The sequence below is a fragment of the Galeopterus variegatus genome, unplaced genomic scaffold, assembly GCF_000696425.1.
Source record: "Galeopterus variegatus unplaced genomic scaffold, G_variegatus-3.0.2 Scaffold335, whole genome shotgun sequence".
Taxonomy (NCBI): Eukaryota; Metazoa; Chordata; class Mammalia; order Dermoptera; family Cynocephalidae; genus Galeopterus; species Galeopterus variegatus.
In genome coordinates this window covers 119,283-140,216 of record NW_007726446.1, presented here as the reverse complement: position 1 = coordinate 140,216, position 20,934 = coordinate 119,283, and the positions used below count along the sequence as shown (strand labels likewise).

At 41.5% G+C, this 20,934-nt stretch overlaps 1 protein-coding gene across 2 annotated transcripts in view; it reads right to left on the bottom strand.

Moving 5' to 3' along the window:
- MYO3B (myosin IIIB) overlaps positions 1 to 20,934 on the bottom strand; it is a 393,995-nt gene that overhangs the window by 264,921 nt on the left and 108,140 nt on the right. For both annotated transcript variants that reach the window (XM_008567646.1, XM_008567647.1), the window contains exon 7: positions 9,168 to 9,233. In XM_008567646.1, the coding sequence (XP_008565868.1) occupies positions 9,168 to 9,233 (66 nt within the window). The remainder of the gene's footprint in view (positions 1 to 9,167; positions 9,234 to 20,934) is intronic.

The following is a 20,934-nucleotide window of genomic DNA, read 5'->3' as shown; positions in this document are numbered from 1 at the left end:
CAACCCTCGGTGTTGCCCCCGCGCCTCGCTCAGCCAGTGAGCGGGAACCGGTCTGTATGTGGGATCCGAACCCTCGGCGGGAGCGCCTCCACGCTTCCCAAGCGGCGCACTAGTGCAGTGCGCCACCGGGCCGGCCCCAAAGCCCTGCTTTCTGAAGCTGTGTGTGGAGCATTGCTTGAGTCTGAACAGTCAATCTTTGAGCCTGCCTTAAAGGCAATAATTCCCATTACTCACAAAATTTAGCCTTTTAGATAAAATTACTCTTTCAAAAAAACATACAATAGTCCTTCACACCAAAAATCAATTAGGAGATTTCCCCCCACTCATTAACCTCATATATTGGCTAAATATCATGCATTTGATAACCTTAGGAAGTTCTGAATTAAAATACTAGGAAGTCAATGGAAGCTGCACACATACCCAAAAGCAGATGGAAGACCTAGAGAATCTTTGATGATGTAGTATATTTTAAATCGCTGTTACAAATTTGGAATGCATTTTTTAAAAAACCATACAACCCTTTCTTCCTTAGTGCCAAAGGGCTGTGTGTGTTATTTTTATCCCTGCCAGAAATCATCAGTGTGCTGGAAGAATGTAGTACTGGTGACATGGGCCTGAATTTCCATTTTTACTTAAAATTCTAACTGACCCAAAGCTAGATTTCCTTCTGCACCAGAGCCTGTGGAAGATCCACAGAGGAAGCAGCCTTGGAAACTACAGCAGCCATGGAGGAGCAGGCAGGAAGGGGGCTTCGCATTGAACCAGGGGAACATCACAGCTCTTGGGAGAATACCCAGGACGGGTGTTGACATGGCCACTCCACTGCTTCCATTGTGTCCTTACTTTCCCCACTCTTCCCAGGCTACAGATCAGCCTTGGTGGGGATCATGACTGCCCCTACTCAAGAGCCTCTTCTGTTGTGATTCCTCACCTAGTGGGACTACCAGTTCTCCTTCCTGACTCTCACATCCCTTTGGATGGCACCACTATTGTGAGTTAGAGTATTCATCATTATCATTTGATAATATAATACTCATCATCAACATTTGTTGAGCTCTCACTCTGGTTCTCACTTAATTTTCGCAACCACCCTTTAAAGTAGCATGATGCAGACTGCTACCTGACTGTACACCCTCCACTTTATTTTGGGATAGAGCCCTGGCAGTGACTTAGGCCCACTGCCACCCAGTTCAAAGACTACATCTCTTTGCAGCTTGGTGTGGTCATAGGATTTGATTGTATCTACTGATAGGTTGTGTGAAACTGCCTAAGAGTCTTAAGTAAGTAGACTTGCATTTTTCTCTCCTTCCATCTAACTGAAATAAGCATGTAAATGTTGGAGCTCCAGCAGCCATCTTGACCCATGTGGTGTCCTTGGGGATGGAAATCAAACTTAGTGGGGCAGGAGTCCAGGGGGCTGCCACATGGTCCTGCCACACCTGCAGTAAATACATGGCTGACTCCCAGCTTATTTTATGTAAGAAAAGAATAAAAGTCTATCTTTTTTTTTTTTTTTTTTGTCTTTTTCGTGACTGGTAAGGGGATCGCACCCCTTGGCTTGGTGTCGCCCGCACCGCGCTCAGCCAGTGAGCGCACCGGCCATTCCTATATAGGATCCGAACCCGTGACGGGAGCGTCGCTGCACTCCCAGCACTGCACTCTTCCGAGTGCGCCACGGGGCCGGCCCAAAGTCTATCTTTTTAAAGCCACTGTTATTTGGTGCTTTCTATCACATTCAGACTTGATCTTAATGCCAAGTGGTTATTATTGTACAATTATTATTATTCTTCCCATTTTACAGATGAAGAAACCAAGGTTCAGAAAAGTTAAGTAATTTGCTCAAAGTCAAACATCTAAGTGGTAGTGCTAGAATAAAATCTAACTTAAGTTCCTGTGCTCACTCCAACATGTATTTTTCTTAAAGCCCCTTTCCCATGTTGACAATACTGGAGCATGCTTAACTCTTCCCTCTCTGTAGTACACCCATCTCCTCCCATAGTCAGTTGCCAAGCACTGTGGATTCTGCCTCCCTCAGTCCTGGCATCCACTTCCCTTCCCACTGCTCCTTCACCAAGTAGAAGCCTGTGGCTGGCTGACAGCAAAAAGAGAGGAGTGCAGCCTGGAGAAGGCATGCCCTGGGCCAGGTGGGGGAGGCGGGGTTGTTTGCAGAGCAAAGAAGTGAAGGGGAACCTGCACTTCAGGCCCTGCTTCTGTTTTGACTCCTGCTGCAGCTGATTCTCTCAGGCTGAGTTTGAGGGGGCAGTGCTGTTGCTGTTGAGAAGGAAGTGGAGGACTGTGCGTGCGTGTGTGTGTGTGTGTGTGTGTGTGTGTGTGTGTGTGTGTGTGTGTGTGTGAGAGAGGCCTGGACTGTGGAAGTCAGTGAGCTGAAGTCTAAATAAAGATAAGGTGGACAACAGATTGAAATATCACAGAGGTGTCGAGGATGAGAAAGTCATTGCCACCTTCAAAAAGAGGTCTCAGAATAGCCTCATGCACCAAATTCAAAGGGTAATAAAAATAATCACTATGTCTGGCTGAGCATGAACTCTGGAACAAGTCTTCTGGGGTTCAGCTCCCAGCTACACAACTTACTAGCTGTAGTCATGAGACTTTTGGCCTCTTTCTACCTTAATTTCTGTAAAATGGGATAATATTAGAACTACCTCATAGAATTATAAGGATTAAATGAAATACACGACCTGCAGAGAATAGCATCTGGCATGAGTAAGAGTTACATATGTTAGTTATTATTATTCTTTGCCAGGCTCTTCATACACATTATATAATTTAATCCTCACAGTAACCCTATTCTCAGCCCCAATTTGACAAATGAGGACCAGGGATCAGAGAAATTACATATCTTTCCCAAGGCTGCACAGCTAGAAAGTGACACAGCTGGATGTACATGCCATAGCACTGCTCTTCCGCAGCTGCCTCTTCCTGACGATGATCCAGATGACACTTTGGGGGGACAGAGGGGGGGACAGACGTGTGAGCCACCACCTCCATATGCGAGCAGACAGTGCAAAGATCACCATCACTTCTGTTTACTTCAAATGCAGACTCTTTCTGATTTACTTTATGAAAACCAAGTATGATTTTTAAAAAAGAAGAAAGAAAGAAAAGTCAGTATTGGGAAAATGGCACAGAATATCATTTAAACAAATGTACAGCGTAGCCACAGAAGTCAACTAACATCATGTGTCATAAGCACTAATGGGAAATTTATGATATATGCCACGGACCTGATTTCTCACAAGATCTAAACTTGCATCTGTCAGGAAATAAACAGAATATGCACTTTATTGTGCTTTTTCCCGGCTAAAACCCTCATTTTTCTTCCACTGCCACAGTTGCTAGGAAGACAGTATATTCCCGGTATATGTGGACACTGCACAGTGTTTCAAACTTCAAGTCACACTGAGCCACTTCTTGGTTTATACCATGGGAAAATCAGTTTTTATCAGCTGAGTTTATAAGCAGGGTATAAGTGAGATCAAATCAGGCCCTTGGTGTCTTTAGATGATCTATTAGGTAATATAAATTAGATGATATTCAGGGAGATATAACCTTGAAATTCATAGCTTTATCTGCTCTTCTCATGAAGGGGAAAAAAAATTCCAATTTTTCAAAATGAGAAAGGGGTTGGGTTGCATTTATAAGTATATTGATCAATATATGTTAAGAAGGAGAAGACAGTTTGGGGGGTTTAACTTAGATTTTTTTTTTTTTAGCTTCTCAATGAGTTTTTATTAATTCACTAATTCCCTGTAGCTCAAGAGATGCTAATTAATTCAAGAAGCCATAATAGCTAATCACTGGCTAAATAAATTCAAACTGGAGAGAGTCTGACACTGGAGATACTGTTGCTCATTTTAATTAAAATTACCAATTTGTGAAGTAATGTAAATAAAGGTTATTGTATCCTTCTACTCCAGGAAGTAGTAACCCTTTGTATGGCCTCCTGAGAATCCAACGACACTTAAAATCTAAGAATATGTGTGGAACTTAACCAATCACTGACTTAGGATATTTATCATTGTGAGTATGTTGTTCACTGATATAAAATCGGGTGGAATTAAGCAGCCTTGACACACAAAACAGAGAAAGGCAAAGAGCTGAGAATTGTTGCCTTGAGGGAAATAGCAATCAATGTCAAAGAAACAACCACCCCAAAATAGTTAACTTTATTAAAATTCAGGGCTATGGAGAAAGCAAATATTCCAGGTCTGAGTTTCAATTTTTAAGGAATAAACATATGCAAATGCCCATTAGTTTTAGTAGTTTGATAGCTAAGAACTATCTCATCTTGTTAACATTCATTGCAACTGTTTGTACCCATTTGAATGTCATTTGGAGGGACAGGACAGGCTGCCTCAACATTTCATGACTATGGGGCAGGGCTCAGCCACGATGCTCACTCTGTATGCCAGCCACTGAGGGAGGGCAGGAAATGCTACCCCAAAATATGGCACTTCAGCATACTGAGCATTTTAAACTGAAGCAAATTAAGAAAATCACAGAAGCAGAAAGGAAGGTCTGTCTGACTTTCTACCATCCCCTGTCTCTTGAAGACCCTCATGTGATGGGTGTCCTGCCCTAAACTGGGAGAAAAGGAATGTTAAACAGAGAGGCCAAGAAGAATCTGAACAAACAAGCCTTTTGGTCCAATCATACTTCTACACAACAGCCCGTTCTTCATCGATCTGAGCATAAAAATACAGTTTTCCCTAGATTTTTTGGACTTCATTTTTGAAGGCTCCTGTGTCAGGTAAAACTTGTGCTAAATAAATTTGTTATGCTTTTCTCTTCTTAATCTGTCTTTGTTACAGGCTTGTCAGACATGAACCTTGCGATGGGAAGAGAAAAGATATTTCTTTTTCTCCTCTTCATCGCCCAAGCCAGCCACCCCATGAAGGCACAGTTTCTGTGTGGGTGACCATAGAGTGCAAGTCATCATTAAATCCAAAGCTAAGCAGCCGTGATGCTTTTGGTGGATTTGCCCTTGACCAAGGGAAACATATCTTTATTGTCCCACTAATCTGCTCAAGAGCCAGTGATGATGAAATCCTAAATCTGATTCCTAATAAAACCCCAAAAGTTTTAGAGGCAAAATGAAAAAAAAAAGCTCACAAATACCTTTTGGCCAATCATTGGGAAAGTACTTTTGTAGTTTAATCCAAACACCTGAAAGTAGTTTAAACTTAAAAAAAAGAAAGTGACAATCATAAGGACCAAGGCAAAGTTGCCAAAATGAAAATTATTATCTTATCAAGAGGCTACTTCTGAACCGAGCTTCCTGACAGAGCATAAGCTCTGGCTGGTACTTGAACCAGATAAACTTGTTATGCAAATAGTTTTAGCCATAGGGGAAAGGGCTGATAATGAAATGACTACAAAGCCAAGCACAAATTATAGAGGTGACAAAAACATCAGGCAGGGTCCTAGCATATGGATAAAAAGCAGGGCAGAATTTATGTGAGCATCACATTTAATTTATCATAACTAAGCTGTCAGGAGTCATGCTTTGACCAATGCATGACTAACACATATAAATGAATCAATTATCACTAATGACCAAAGCTTCAGAACCCAACAGGCTAATGTTTTCTTTTTTTTTTTTTTAACCCCCCAACAGATTTCTTAATAGGATTTTAGACTTTTAGACCTTTAAAAAAATCTTTTCTACTGTCTCCAAATTAAGGAGGCTGGAAACAAATCTGAAAAACACAAAGCCACATCCCCCATGCTCTTCCACCTCCCTACCCCTCTTACGCCCACCCACACACATGCCCCATCCCCTGTCTACACAGCTATAATCACTAGACTACAGCCAGACGAACCTGTTCAAACCCCTGCAGCACTCAGTGAGAAGTCATCCAGGTGCTTTGGTGAGTAGTGACTAGTGTGGACTAAGAAAGATCAAAATTATTGAATCGATTCTGCCAATAGTCAGCAGTCACGTGAAGACAGGGTATTCAAGATTTAAAAGCTGTTAAGGAATTTCTAGTTGTGTTTATTCTTTAGAGAGAATTAGTTCAGTTTCCTTTAATACAGCGCACTGTGGCTTGGTCTACAAAGGGAACTGAAGCATTATCTGAGTAAGTCAGGATAAAAACATTTTTCCTAGAATTACCAGATACTCATCTTCCGTGTCCCAGTCCCTCCAATAATGAAAAGCTCATCATCTGAAGGCCTTGATCCTCCATCCTTCTTTCTCTTCCTTCTCAATATAAGCAAGATAAGCATAAAAGTAAACCAAGGGACTCTTTAAATAGACATTTCTAACCCATTGAGTGTCATTGTTTACATTTAATTAGAGATTTGAATAAATATAGTGAAATAGCATTTGGTCAAACTGCATTCATTAGGCTGAGCAATGATAGCCTAGGGTAGGCAGTCTCATCTATGAAACCAAAAGATATTATTTGGGAATGGTGGGCAGATACGTATTTCAAGGTATAAAATATTATAAATCAGTCCCCAATCTTGAGAGATATTCCTAAAAATATTGTAGAAAGAGAATTCATGGTTAAAGAATCTAAGATGTTATGGGGAAAATAGGGTTGGAAGGCTGAGGTCTTTGAACACCAGTAATATACGAGGGGTCTTCAAAAAGCTTGTGGAAGGATTCATTTTAACTTTAATTCCATTTTTCCGCAAACTTTTTGAAGTACCCTTGTATACTACTTTCACTAATAAAACACAATAAAGACAACTCATTAAACAAAGAGAAGATGGTGACATATTTCCATATCTTAAATTACTATTAAAGGACATGACCACTTAATTTCTATTTGCCTTCCTTGGATCATTAGAAACTTTTCAGACTCTCTCTCCCCTGCAGTTTCAACAGGATGCTTTCGTGCATTGCCCCTGATCGTATGCGTACTCCATGGCATTGCTTTCTGTATTCAGCCCTCCATTCTTGTATTCAAGACCTCTGTAAATCTAAAGCAACTCAGAATGACTGCATCTGGGATTCTCAGTTGGGGAAAACATAAGCCGGTTTGAATTGGCATAGAACAGGGTTTGCCATAAGGGAATATCAGTGGTAGGGAGGGATTTTTATATTGTGTGTAACTATAAAAGTTCCAACCCTGTCATAAATTATGTACCTTTATTCTCAAATCCATCCAAGCAATACTGTTTTTGGTTTAAGAACACAAACATACCTGAAAAGTATACATAAGCTAATCTTTTGTGAATCAAATCACATTTTAGAGGCATCAGGAGAGCTTGATATGGGAAGGTGTATAAGTGAATATGTAATGAATTTTTCAGACCAACAGCGTAGAAAAGGTAAATCAAGAATGCCTGTGTGCAGCAATGGAAGGAAAAGGAAAATCTTTGGATCCAGTGTTTGCTAGTAAAATCACTGGAGCCTCAGCTCCCAGGTTTCTCTACCTTGAGTGGTCTGAAATGTGGTCCCAAGCCACCAGGGTGTCTTCAGCTCTCTTGTTCCCTCAATCGTTTCCTTTTGCTTCGAAACCTCAGAAAGTGGCTCTTCCTGTGCTGCTATATGAGCATCACCCTCCTGCAAGTATCTGTTGTTTCTCTCAGCATGGCCTGACATTAATATCCTTGATTGTGGCTGCTCCTGCTGCATTTTGCAGCCAGGGTATAAATGTCAGGTAGGGCTGGAAGGGCAAGGAAATGTCCTCCACCCAACATATCCCAACACAGCCTTTCTTAGTAGAGTTCTTTGAGTCCTCTCCTGAGGAACATGGTACAAGTCCAGGAGGGACTGGACAAGCAAACAATTTCAGGGACCCTGAGCTATACTGCATTTGAAATGAAAATGGAATATAGGCTCACAGCTGTTTATACAAGCCCCTGGGGGCCAAATATGCTTTGGAACTCAGAATTTTAGAAAGGTAAACAGGTACATTTACTGTATATTATGTAACATCCCCAGCAAGATCCAGGACAGCACACTATAATCAAACAGTAATATATTTGCAGCAGAACACATGAATATTCACACTAAATAAGATAAATAAGGACTATAAATAGCCTCACATCGGTTCAAGTCATGTGCTGCCACCAAATCAGTTCAAGTAAGGTCAGGTTTTCCTGCTAAATTACTTAAATACAAAAGAACTTTTATTTTTCAGAGCTCTTTGGTTTTTGTAATTGTGGATAAGGGATTGCTGATCTGTATTGTGACTGCTTAAGGAAGATGATCAAGAGACCCAGTTTGCTTCATTGTCTGGACTCTTTGTGGAAGCTAAGTCTGCACATAGGCATAAATTAGAAAAATTTGTGTTGACCCTTCCCTACTTTCTGATTATCAGCTATTTTGGTTACTTCTTTGCTCCTCCCATGACTTCTGAAAACCTTGCTTGATACATTTGATGCTGGGGGCACCTCTTCCCAGCTCCTCTGCCTAGGTTTGGTGTGTAACACCTGGTCTAGATTCCTGCCCCCATGATTCGCCGGACCCCTAGCCTGGAGCCTTGGAGCCCGCCAGCATACTGAGCATTTTCCCCAGATGCAGGACCATGTGGTTGTGTGCCAGGGGCCAGGCCAAAAGCCCATGATCCCAGCACTGAGCCATCTGGTTGATGTTGCTGTTGGTTTTGCTCCTGGTTTAGTCTTGTAAGTCTTGGTTGATGATAGAGCTCGCACCAGGTACATTATACCGTCAGCTGGGTTTTCATCTTGTTCTCCACAGGTTGAGCATTGATTAGGGCACATCACCTTGGTGTCCCAGGCCCAATATCCTATTTTGCCCCATTCAAACATCTTGGAATATCACAGATCCTAGAGCAAAGCCCAACTTCCAAGCCACAAAACCTCTGTTAGAGGCTGCTGCTACCTTCTGTCTTCTCTCTGGTCCCAGTACGGGCATCATTTTTTTAGACGATATCCTCCATCATTAAATAAGAAGAGTTGGCAACATTTGCTCCAGGGCAGAGTAGGTTCTCAGATAAATGTAACCCATATGATCAGGGAGACTGATTACAGCCCAGAGCCAAATGGAACTCCTTATTTTTCAGATGCTGTAGAGGCATCTTCTATCATTTACTGGAAAAAATTCTGGGTTATAATGTGCTAGTAGGCATAACAACTTCTAGCTCCAAGTAAATTCCACAGCTTGGCTTTCTCCAATCACTGTTCAAGGTCTTGCTAGATAAGCAATTTTCAGTGGAAGTAATACTCACTGTGAAATAAAGTGATTGAATTCCTCAGACCATTTTTCTGGATGGAGTAAAGTAGGTGGAGGATTCCTGAAAAACAAAAGCAATTTTTTTCTCAAAAAAAAAGAAGAAGAAAAGTTCAATTAAAGGTAAAATACCAACTTGTGTTTATAATATCATTCTAAATAGCTCTAATAAATCTATTCTGTTTCTTCCCAGATCATTCATTAGTGGCAAATTATAAAGTGCCAGCTTCTATTCCTATAGTTATTTATTTTCATGGACTGAAGGCCTACTATGTCCCTAGCCTTCTCAGGACCTGTGAGAGGTACACAGATTAGGAACATTCCTCAGGGAGTGAACCCTCTAATGGTGGGTGAGACAAGCACAGAAACCACTATACCCAAGAGTTGAGGATTATTCATGCTATAAGAAAGCTGTAAACAGTGCCTACCTTTAGAGAAACAGACTTCTAATTGCACAGGATTTTCAGATCATTATGGTACCAATTGAATTAATTATGTGATGCATTTTAAGTATACTCATAAATTCAGTCACATTTCAAACTATTTCCTATGTGGCAGCTTCTGTAATAGGTACTGGAGGAAGCAAAACAGTCAAAACAAATGTTCTAGACCCCAAGAGGTTCCGGGTAGAGAGGGAGACACACATGTACTGAACAAGAGAGCAGCAGGAAGACCCTTAGGTAACCAGACCACCTCCTGGACAAGGCAGGAATAAGGGGCAGGGAAGAGCCCTGAATCTGACTGAATATTTACCCCAAAGAGATTCAATTTTAAAACAGAAATGAGTACATTATCTTTAATTGATAAACATTTTTTTTTTCTAGCCATAAATGTAAATAGGGGCTTGTGGGCAAGTCAAGTTCAGAAAATGAAGAAAGTAACATTTCTGCACACCTGAATTATGACTGCTAAATTTAAACCCATTATATGTGACCTTTGTTTTCACCTGGGTTTTAACTGCTTCCTAAAGCCATAGATTGCTCAGCTTCAATAGGCAGAAATTGGAAACAGCAAGAATTCCAGAAATAAAAGTGCATCGAATGTGATTGCAAGTTGCCTCTCAATATCCATTCTCTTCTTATTTCTTATGGTACAGTTTTTATTTTTGCCCATTGCTGCCATAATAAAAGCTACGATTTCCTCAGTTCCTTGCACCTATATGTGGCCACATAACTGAGTTCTGGTCAATAATACATAAGTAAAATTGTTGTATGGTGTTTCCAGAAAGTCTCCTTAAAAAAGAAAAGATATGCCCCCTTCTCCTTCCCCGTTCTTGCTTCCTGGAGCATGGATGTGATGGCTGGAGCTTGAGCAGCCATTGTGGACATAAGGTGAACTTGAAAATGAAAGCTGTGAGCTAAGCATGGCAGTGTGGATAGAAAACTGGACTCATGATGATACTGCAAAGCTGCCACACTGGCTCTAGAATGCTTAACCCTAGACTTTCTCAACAGGAAAGAGAAATAAACTTCCACCTGCGTTAAGCCACTGTTACATGCAGCTGTGCCTAATCTTCAGTCAGATAATATCTGAGTATTAGCCTACCACATGATTCGAACACAATTCGGTAAGTGATGTCATAGAAGCACAAGCACAAAGATATGCAGCAGCATATTTAAGGGGCTACTTACTCAACCTGGGGAGTCCCAGAGACTTGATAAATTGAACTTGAGCTGGCTCCTGAACATTAGGTTGGATTTTTCAAGATGGAGAAGGAAAGGGAAGCCATTTCAGGCTTAGTAAACAACATGTATCAAGTCACAGAGGAGTAAAGTCTGATAAGTTCCAAGAACGTAAGTAATTTTTTGAGGCTAGAATGTATATGATTCTTTTGGGTCTGAAGAGAGAGCAAGAGAAAAGGACAAGGTGGGAAGGAAGAATGACAAGACAGGAAGTATACAATTTACCTGTCCTGCACAAGAATTTAGTTACCCTTCAGATCTTCTGATTCAAAAACCAAAAGGTAAATTATCTGTGTACCCAGCTAGAAAAAGGAGCAGTTGAAAGTCTGCTTGCTGGCCAGTACAGGGATTCTAACCCTTGACCTTGGTATTATCAGCACCATGCTCTCCCAAGTGAGCTAACTAGCTAGCCCTCTTATTTGCTTTGTTCAACATAATATTTGCCTTCATCTTTCTCTTGCATTTTTTGGAATATAAAAGTACTATCACATAACTTCAGCTTCAACCTTAGTTTGGCTGATCTGTTCTCACTGGCTCCAGCTCTCTAAGGATGTACATCCACATGCCCTCCCAGCTCACCTCTGCAGGCAGCCTTGGTGTTGCATCCCTCAGTGAGCAGGTTATCCTAGATCATTTCTGCAGTCTACAGCCCTTTCCAGGATTTGCACTTTCCATGATCTTCTGGGTTTCCTGCTAATTCCCTCTCACTGAGGTCAGTTCCACAGAGAAGAAATGCTGGAGCAACCAGCTGTCTAATAGACTTAATTCATCCCCAAAGCAGTGCACCATGAGCAAGAAGTCATTCATAGACACAGTGAACAGACTTGACGGGAACAGCACTAGTAGGCTCAACACTGACCAGCCAAGCGTGAAAGGGCATCCCTCTGTCACAAGTATAGAACAACCTGGCAAGGGCCCAATGAGAAACGGATGGTGAGTGTCCACTACAGTGCGAAGAATGCTCTACCTTCCTGTTTTCTGTCTGTTTCTCAGCAGGCAATGTGTGCAGGGCTACTGCTTAGGTATTGGCCTGAGGAGAGCAGCAGCAGACCACTAACCCAGGCCACCAACCCAATGCCTCTGTGGCCTCACATGAACCCTACATAAGGAAACATCCTTTTTGAAGCTTGGCATCATGAGAATTTGGTTTAGAGAATCTCATTTGATCTTGTAGATGCCCTCCCTTTCCTGGAACCCATCATACTTTGGTTCAGTAAGTTGAGATCTTATAAAAGATTATTATTTGTGTATAACAAAAAACAAAAGGAATTTGAAACTTTACAATACTTTGGACAGGCAATACAAATTCTAGTTTTCTCACAATTCAGGAAGAACACCAGATAGTATCAATGGTGCCCTTTTAGCTCCTTTCCACCCTACACATGCAAACTGCAACCCTGCCCAGAGGGTCTCACTTTAAGAGAAGGTAAGAGGCTGCGTATTCAGTGTGATGGAAGAGTCAGTGCATGACTGTGATCCAGAGACATGCAGGCCTCATTCCCTTACGTGTGTGCTGAGAGCCTGCAGAACTCATGCATGATGAGTGGCTGGAAGGTCCATAAATCTGAATAACCAGCTCTCATTTGGACAATGTTTGTAAACACACCAATGCAATGTAGAATAGAGATTAGTCAGTGAAGCAAAATGACCATATTCAGTTTGAGTTTTTCCTGTCTGGATTTATTCCTATGGTTTGGACCCAAAATTCAATTTCTATAAAGCTGATGCCCTGACCACAGACAGCATTAGGGCTGCATGAGGCTAGGAGTGAGGGAGATGGTGAAGAGAGGCCTGAACCTATTATACGCCCATTTTCAACATCGTAATTCTGAGTCCAGCAAATATGATGGAGATAAAGTTAACCTTCTTCCCCCAAAGCCTCTGTGGAACAAAATGATTTGCTGAACTGTCAAGACTCGATTCACTCCAGTTCCTCAAATAGAGAAGCAGCTGAGTGGACCGAGGGGGGCACCTGGCCTCAGGACAGCCAGTTCAAATTTAATCTGGTGAACGTGCCACAGTGTGACTCACTAAGATAAGCTGGGTCAACCCGACTCTCTTCAGAAGTTTTATTTTAAACCTTGAACTGAAAAATCCCAGGAGAAGGAGGCAGCTCAGTAGTGAGAGGTGACGGTGAAAGATCCACGATGACGTGGCAGACTGGAGGGGCCACCGTGCACGGCGTGCAAGCTGAAGTCCCGGGAAGCGGGAAACAGGCAGTGGGGAGAAAATAGGCCAGTGGAGGGGAAAGGAAAAGATGGGCCAAAAGGGACAGAGACCCTGTGAAAGGGGACTATGCAGGTTGTTCTTCAGTTTCTTTTGCAAGTGCTTCTCTCTCTGTTGCACCCAGAATATTATTGGCCCCAGGATTCCGTTCTTAGCCCTCTTCCCTTCCCGTTCTGCACATTCACTGAGGGCTCACTATGTGTTAACTGTTTCCTAATCAGTATCTCCTGCCTTGATTTCTCTTGGGCCTTTTTGCTGGTGCATCTAACTATTTACTAGGTGGTTCCATTTTTATTTCCCAGGGACCGTCTTAAAGTCAACATGTTCAAAACCAAACTCATCTTCCTTTCTTAAAGCTACATTCCATCTGGCTGTTGAAGTCAGAAACCTGGATTCTACATTCTCCCTTAATCCCACATTCAATTAAAGAAGGCAGAATGACGACTCCCTCAAAGATGTCCACATTCTAGTCCCCAGAACCTGTTAATATGCTACCTTACATGGCAAAAGGGACTTTGCTGATGTGATCAAGGTTAAGGACCTAGAGATGGGGAGGTTAGCTTGGATTATCTGGATGGGCTCAATTTAAGCACATGAGTCTTTTAAAGCAGAAGAGGGAGGCAGAAAGAAAAAAAGAAGGGGTAGGAGAGATTCAAAGTATGAAAGGGACTCAACCGTCCATTGCTGTCTTTGAAGATGGAGCAAGTGGGCCATAAGCCAAGGAATGCAGGCAGCCTCTGAAAGAAAGAAATGGGCCTCAGCTGATACCCAACATGGAAATGGGGACCTCAATTCTACAAATGCAAGGTAATTAATTCTGCTAACAACGTGAATGAGCAAGGAGATAAGTTCTCCCCTAAGTCTCAAGAAAGGGGTGCAGCCCTGCTGGCACCTTGACTTTAGCCCAATGAGACCTGCATCATATTTCCACCCTAGAGAACTGCAAGGTAATAATTTGTGTTGTTTTAATTTGCTACTTTCATGATGATTTATGACAGTAACAAAAAGTCAAATATACCAATCAAGCACTAAGTCCTCTCAATTCTACTTCCTAAATCCCTTACTCATCACCCCATCTTCTCTTTCACATCCTAGTCCAGTCACCATAATCTCTTACTCATCCTACCCAGTAGCCTCCTGTTTTTCTCCTTCCCTCTACCTCATTTCCCTCTAATCCATCTTGCACCTGGTAGCTAGAATTTCTTTACAACATGCAAATCTAACCTTGTTATTTCCTTGCTCAAAATTCCTCAGCAGATTCACACTGCCAGCATGATAAAATCTCAACCCCTTTGCATGATATATAAATGGTTCTTGCTTGCCTGTCTACACAACCCCATCTCAAACCACTTCCCCACACTCACTTAATAACATAGTTCTGTACTGAACGGTACTCGTAGCTCCCCAAACAGGTCCTATTTCTTTATGCCTCAGGGCCTTTGCATATGATGTATCTTCAAATTAGAGTGCTCTCTCCAATCTTCAGTTTGAAGTGCTCTTCCACCTGACATAAAATTGGAATTTCCTATTCATGTTTCATGTATATCTATAGTGCTCAAACAGCAGTACTCAGTAAACTTTTGCTGAATAAGTATCTACATGAATGAATGCACTCAAACATAAATATGTTATAATTTAGTGAAGAAATGATGCCAGGACAAAATATAATTTGGTCCCCAAAGTAGCACAAATATTAGACAAATATGGAATAGCTCTTCTGGAGGTGAACAAACTCCAACTAAATTATTCACGGCAAGCAGGGTTTGAGGAAGAAAGAACTGTTGACTTGAGTTGGATATGACGATAGAAGCCTCATCCTACCTTTGAAGCCCAAATTTCCCGAGGCCCCTGAACATATATAACCAAAATGAGCAAATAAATTATGATTTAAACCTCATTATAGACATTATCTGATGTTAGGACCATTATATACAGATGCATGGTGGTGGTGGGTTGAAGACAGATGAAGACAAATACTAATAACTATCACATGCTGAGTGCTACCTACCACAAAGCTCCATGCCAAGTGCTTCAAACAGAGGTCAAATGATCATCACAACAATCCTATGAAATAGGAATTATTATTCCAGTTTCACAGGTGGTGAAAATTCAGCTTAAAAGATGCTGAAGAAATTTTCTCAAGAACATTTAGCAAAAAGTAGAAGAGCCAGGTTTTAAATTCAAGTATCTGTCTCCAATGTCCACACACCTCACTGCTTTCTGTATTTTATCTCATGAAGAGTCCATTACTTTGGAAGATTAATTGAGAGAACATATATGCAAAAGAATGACAGAAAACCAATTAGGAAGCAATGCCTCAAGAAGGTGCAAAACAAAGTCCTCAAACTTTAAAGCACACTCGCCAAGGAGATGCAGAGTAAAAGATTTATCACTGAGGCTGGGTTTCATAAGAAATCCTTCCTGGAAGTTGTGAATTTTGAGGCAGATCTTGAACAGAGGGGACAGAAAGCAATTGGTGAGGGGAGAAGGGTGTTAAGAAAGAAAGGAGAAATATACACAGGAAGATATATAGACTAAAGTATAATAATTAGTAAATAATTGTTAACATACAGTTAAACACTTAGGAATGTGTTCACAAGGTGTTCTATTTATTTCCTCAAAAAAGCAATAAAACAAGACATTTGAGCGTAATTAACTGTTTCGAGAGTATTAACTACAGCAACAGAGCTGCCATTCTGATTACAAGTGGAGGGGCCCATTAATGAAGTTGAATAGTTAGGTAGGAGCCTGTCTAGTCCCACAGTATCACTTCCCAGTCCTAGCCAAAGTTGTTTTTCTCCCTAAGTCACATCTTACCTGTTTAAAATTATTATTTAAAAAATGTTTAGGGCTGGCCCGGTGGCGCACTGGATAGTGCGCCGCTTGGGAAGCGCAGCAGCGCTCCCACCCGAGGGTTCGGATCCCACATGCAGACCGGTTCCTGCTCACTGGCTGAGCGAGGCGCGGGAGCAACACCGAGGGTTGCGATCCCGTTGCCGGACACGGAAAAAGACAAAAGACAAAAGACAAAAAAAAAAAAAATGTTTATATTCATTCGCAATATATGATTCTCTCTTAGCATAAAAAATTCCACAATACAGGAATATAGAGAGTAAAAAGCAAGATTCCTCTTCATTACAGCCCCATATCCCAGTCTCCTCCCCATATTAGTGTGGCCTGTATTCTTTCAGACCTTTTATATGCATTTGTTGTATTTGCTATCAATGTATAATATATATACTGTTTTCCAGTGCTATGAGTAAATAATATACACCCTGTTTTTCTATGCTATAAACATATGATAGATACAATGTAAACTTTATAATATATTAATTTTTATAGTATATTTATAGCTGAAGGCAATACTATGGGATTATATGCTACACATATGTGTCCTGGTACTTAATTTTTTCATTCAGTAATATGGTTTAAAGATCATCCTATGTCAACTTCATACCTAATGGTATTCCACAATGTGGGCATACTATAATTTATTTAGCCATTCACTTATTGGTGAACATTTAGGTTGTTTCTGTTTTCTTTACGATTAGAAAGATGGCTGAAATGGCTTACACATGCTACATGTCATATGTGATTTCTAACTTTTAAGTAGTTTCTTGGTGCAGACCTCTTGTCAGTGAACACTTAGGATCCTACCAAGTAACTTAGATGCAGAGAGAGCAGACGCTGATTGCCTCATCTTCTGGGGGTGCTCAGCCAGCAATTCCAGAGCAGTGGGGGCAACAGAGCTAACGCCCAGGAGAAAGCGACCAGCAAATGGTTCCACAGCATTGTGAATAGTGCTCCTGGGGCCACAACTCCATAGAACACACTGTGAATATGACCTTAAGTTGTTCAACCCCACTGGTGTCAAGCTTTGAACCCTGCTACTGGGTTCCATTGTACCACCTGCAAGAATCCGCTACTTGGTTCCAATGGTATCTCTGGGTAATGACCTCAACATATGAGGCACAAACCAAGATCTATTCAAAATATACATATGCTACAATTCTGTTGAAGAATCATTTGAAAAAGTTGAAGAAATAGTTGAAGACATTTCATTAAAGTCAGAAAATAGATGATATGAAAAAATGACACAGAAATCAGTATCACAGTGCTATACACTGCACTCTCATTAAACGTGAAAGATTAATCCAAGTTGGAAAAGATATCTATGCTAAGTGCTAAATCCACCATATCAAGGTTAATCCTTTGAAGTAGGGAAAAGTAGCGGGGAGGAAGAGGTTTGCAAGAAGAACACTAGAACTGGGTGGGGAGGTGTCTGGAAGGAAGCAAAGACAAAAGGCACCTAAGTCACATCTCAGACTTAGATCACCACTGTCTAAGAAAGTTCAGGGTTATGATTAATAACTATGATATTTTATTCCATAATAACTGAAAAAGTTACCAAAGGCAGTAAGGACAAAAGCAAAAATCTGTACTTAGATTTCAAGCTTTTGATTCCTTTGATTCTGATTTTTAATAATCTATTTGATCCTATCCCTTAAATAATGCCATTTGCAATGTTAGGCTATAATCATTAAAATGTAAAGTTACTACATTGAATCATGCGGCTCAGAGTAAACCCATTCCTAACATTTACAGACAGCAAGTGAAAAGGCACTCACTTCCTCTGGCTTTTCAGCCCAGCGTGAATCATCTTCAAAGTTCATCTCAGACTCCACATTACAGTATGTTCCCCAAGTTGGGTATCATTACCTCAGGCCTGTGCTAAAGATGGGGGTGTCTATTAATCTTTGGCCACTACCCCACCATTTCAAATGTTCACAAAAGGCAGGAATCCTATTTTCTAATTCTCTCTAAAGCACATTAGGGTATCTTTCCCTCAACTGAACTCTCCTCATGCAAACACACAGGACACAGAAGCAACTTAGCCATGCGTGCAAAGTGCAGGAGAAAGTCAAGGACAGCAGAAGCTGCCATGTCAGTAGAAATAATGTAGGGGACGAGTAGGTGTGTGGCTTGCTGTCTGAGCCCTCCTTCCATAAGAACTCAGCAACACCATCAAATCCAACTGTTAGTGTCTAATATGTCAGGGAAGGAGACCTTGCCCCAGGGCGGGCTAATGACTCTTTTCCTAGGTGGTCTTTCACCCACAGAGTGAAAACTACAAGCCTGTTCTTTTTCACACACATTTTTAGATACATGACTTTTTAAAATTCATGATTTTAAAGAGTTGTTTTTCAAATAAACTACAGTGTTCTCTAAAAGATTTTTCACCATCAAATTCTGGAGTGTTTATGTGGGTTCTTTGGAATTGTACTCTTTGAAGGTGACCACTATGGGACATTTAAGCATTTTAGAGATACAGACTCACTACCCAGTAAGAATAGCATTTTATGGGAAAAAAAAATAGCTTTGTATTCAATGGGATGAAAATCATGGTAATGTGTAGAGGGCCAGGGGATTAGCAAAGCCATAGGTTAAACATATTGTGCTTCATCAATCACCTTTCTGGTGGTAAGTAATTTAAAATAGTTTTATATGAAAATCACTGGGGGAGGGGGGGGGAAGGACAATAATAAGCAGGACTTCTCCCTGCCTGGGTTCTGAACTAGTTGAGGAACAAGATAAAATAGTCAGCAGATAGTGTCCAAAATAACACCTTTGTTACTGATGGAACTGATCTTGGAGAATGTAGCTTTCATCTGCAAGGAGTGGCCTTTCTCAAACTGAAAGGCAGAGTTAGACTTTTCTGGCCAGTCTTAGGACTGGGCTGGACCACCAGGCCCCTCACTCAGGGGCAGATCCTTGGCCTCTGAGCTTACTCCAGGCTGAGAGCAATTGAGCAGGCAGGCTGAATCCCAGGAGAAAGGAGAGGAGAGGGAGCTGGGCTGCATGTGCCCAGTTCCTCCCAAATTCACCATCTGCGTAGATCACGCCGATCTGCCAGGATCTATCAGTTTGGGTCCAACCAGAAGAAAGAAACCACACCAGTAATTTGAACAGGGAAAATATAAAGAATTTTTAACTTGTAACAGGGGATTAGATACTGAAGAGTAAAAAGAACTCTAAAGAGTACAGAACTAGCAGTTACTGGAAACAGCTACTACTCTGGCTGAGAGAGAGTACCAAAAAAGAAACAGATTTGAAAGAGCTCCTGCCCCCAAACCCAAGGCTGAAACTCAGAACTCACTGGAAAGGATATGACTATGGCACTTGATGGAAAAGTTCTCCGAGGTGAGACAGGCCACGGCTGGCAAGCAGGAGGCCACCTGCCAGAAAGCCTTTGACACTCACTAAGAACTCGCCCGGTTGGGTGCTAGTGGAACTCGCTGGAGTGTGAGCACCTTGGGGTGTCCCAAATGCTACTTAGAGGCAAAGGCCACAGAAGCAAGAAGAAAAAGCACACTGAAACCAGGAAGAGGATCCTTTCCTCCTGCAGTGGCCTTCTAGTGCCCTCTACCGACAAAGCTCAACACCTGCCATACAGCTAAGGAGAGATGTTTACAGAGTGCACAAAACAGAGTGGAGAGGAGATTTGGAGCCGTAAGGCAGGAACTTGATAACTGGTGCAGCAATGAAGTGGATGAGAGAGCTGAGAGAGGCCAGGAGTGTTACAACATTTTTGTTTTTGTTCTGTTTTTTTTTTTTTTTTTAAGATGAAATGCCAGATTGTAAGAAATTCCAATTTCAGGCTTTCAATAGGCAACTTCAAGCTATCATCAACTGAATGAGTCCAGTCTCCTCTGACATCAAGAGCACTTGCTGGATATATTTGAGAGGTAATAAAGAGATAATGAGAGCCCTGTTCCCCTCATAAAAAATCTGTCTTGTCATGGGGCATGACATTTCCTCATTAAGAGTCATTGCTGGCTTGCTGGTTAGCTCAGTTGGTTAGAGTATGATGTTATAACACCAAGGCCAAGGGTTCGGATCCCCAAACCAGCCAGCTGCCAAAAACCAAAAAACATAACAAACAAAAAAACCACAAAGACTCATTGCTTTCTATCCCAGAAGTTCCTTCTTGAAATGGGAATGTTCTAGGAGGTGTCCTATTGTAAACCTTCACTCACCAAAACTTTCCTTGGGATAAATGACAGTCAAGAATAGAAACTTACAAAAAGGGATCCAGCACAGGGACCCATGAGGGGACAGAACCACAAACACTGACTTAATCTCTTTGTGATTTTTCATTCCTATGGTTCCAAATTTGTGTGACTGAAAAGGTGAAAATCCAGGGGGCATGGCACCTCTTTCTACTCCTTTCTGTCCCTCTGACTCTAAGATTTCTCTCAACATAGAAAGGAAAAGGAATCGATGAAAGGCAATGTGATTCAAAATTCTTTTTCCAGGATTATGGCCACAGAGGGAATTGCTTTTTCTTCTGGGCCTCAATTTCCCACCAACTCGGTCATGAGTGCTGGGTGGGAGATGGCGAGCAGGCTGCGGGGAGCTGCTAGTGGTTCCTCCCCTTACTCTCTCAAGCTTAGTTAGAAAGCCAAGACTTTCCTGCAGACTGGACCATTTTTTATGCAGAGTCTAATATTATTTGTGGAGTCTGAGTCACTGATGGTAATAATAAGAATAGCTAACATTTCCTGGGAGCTTACTCTGTGGAAGCACTGTACTAAGAATTCACTCACTTAATCCTCACATGAACCCTATGAGGCAGATATACAATCCCCTGTTCTAGAGGTAAGGAAACCAAGAAGCTTAAAGAAGTTCAGAAGCTGATGAGTGTGTGGCCAGGCTTCAAACACAGGTAGCCCGATTCCCAAGCCAATGCTTGCACCCACTACACGACCCTGCCGCCCCACTTAGGAATTGCTCTTGGTTAATGAGACATCACAACATCTTTAGATTCTGCCAGAGTAATTTATGTCATATCAATGG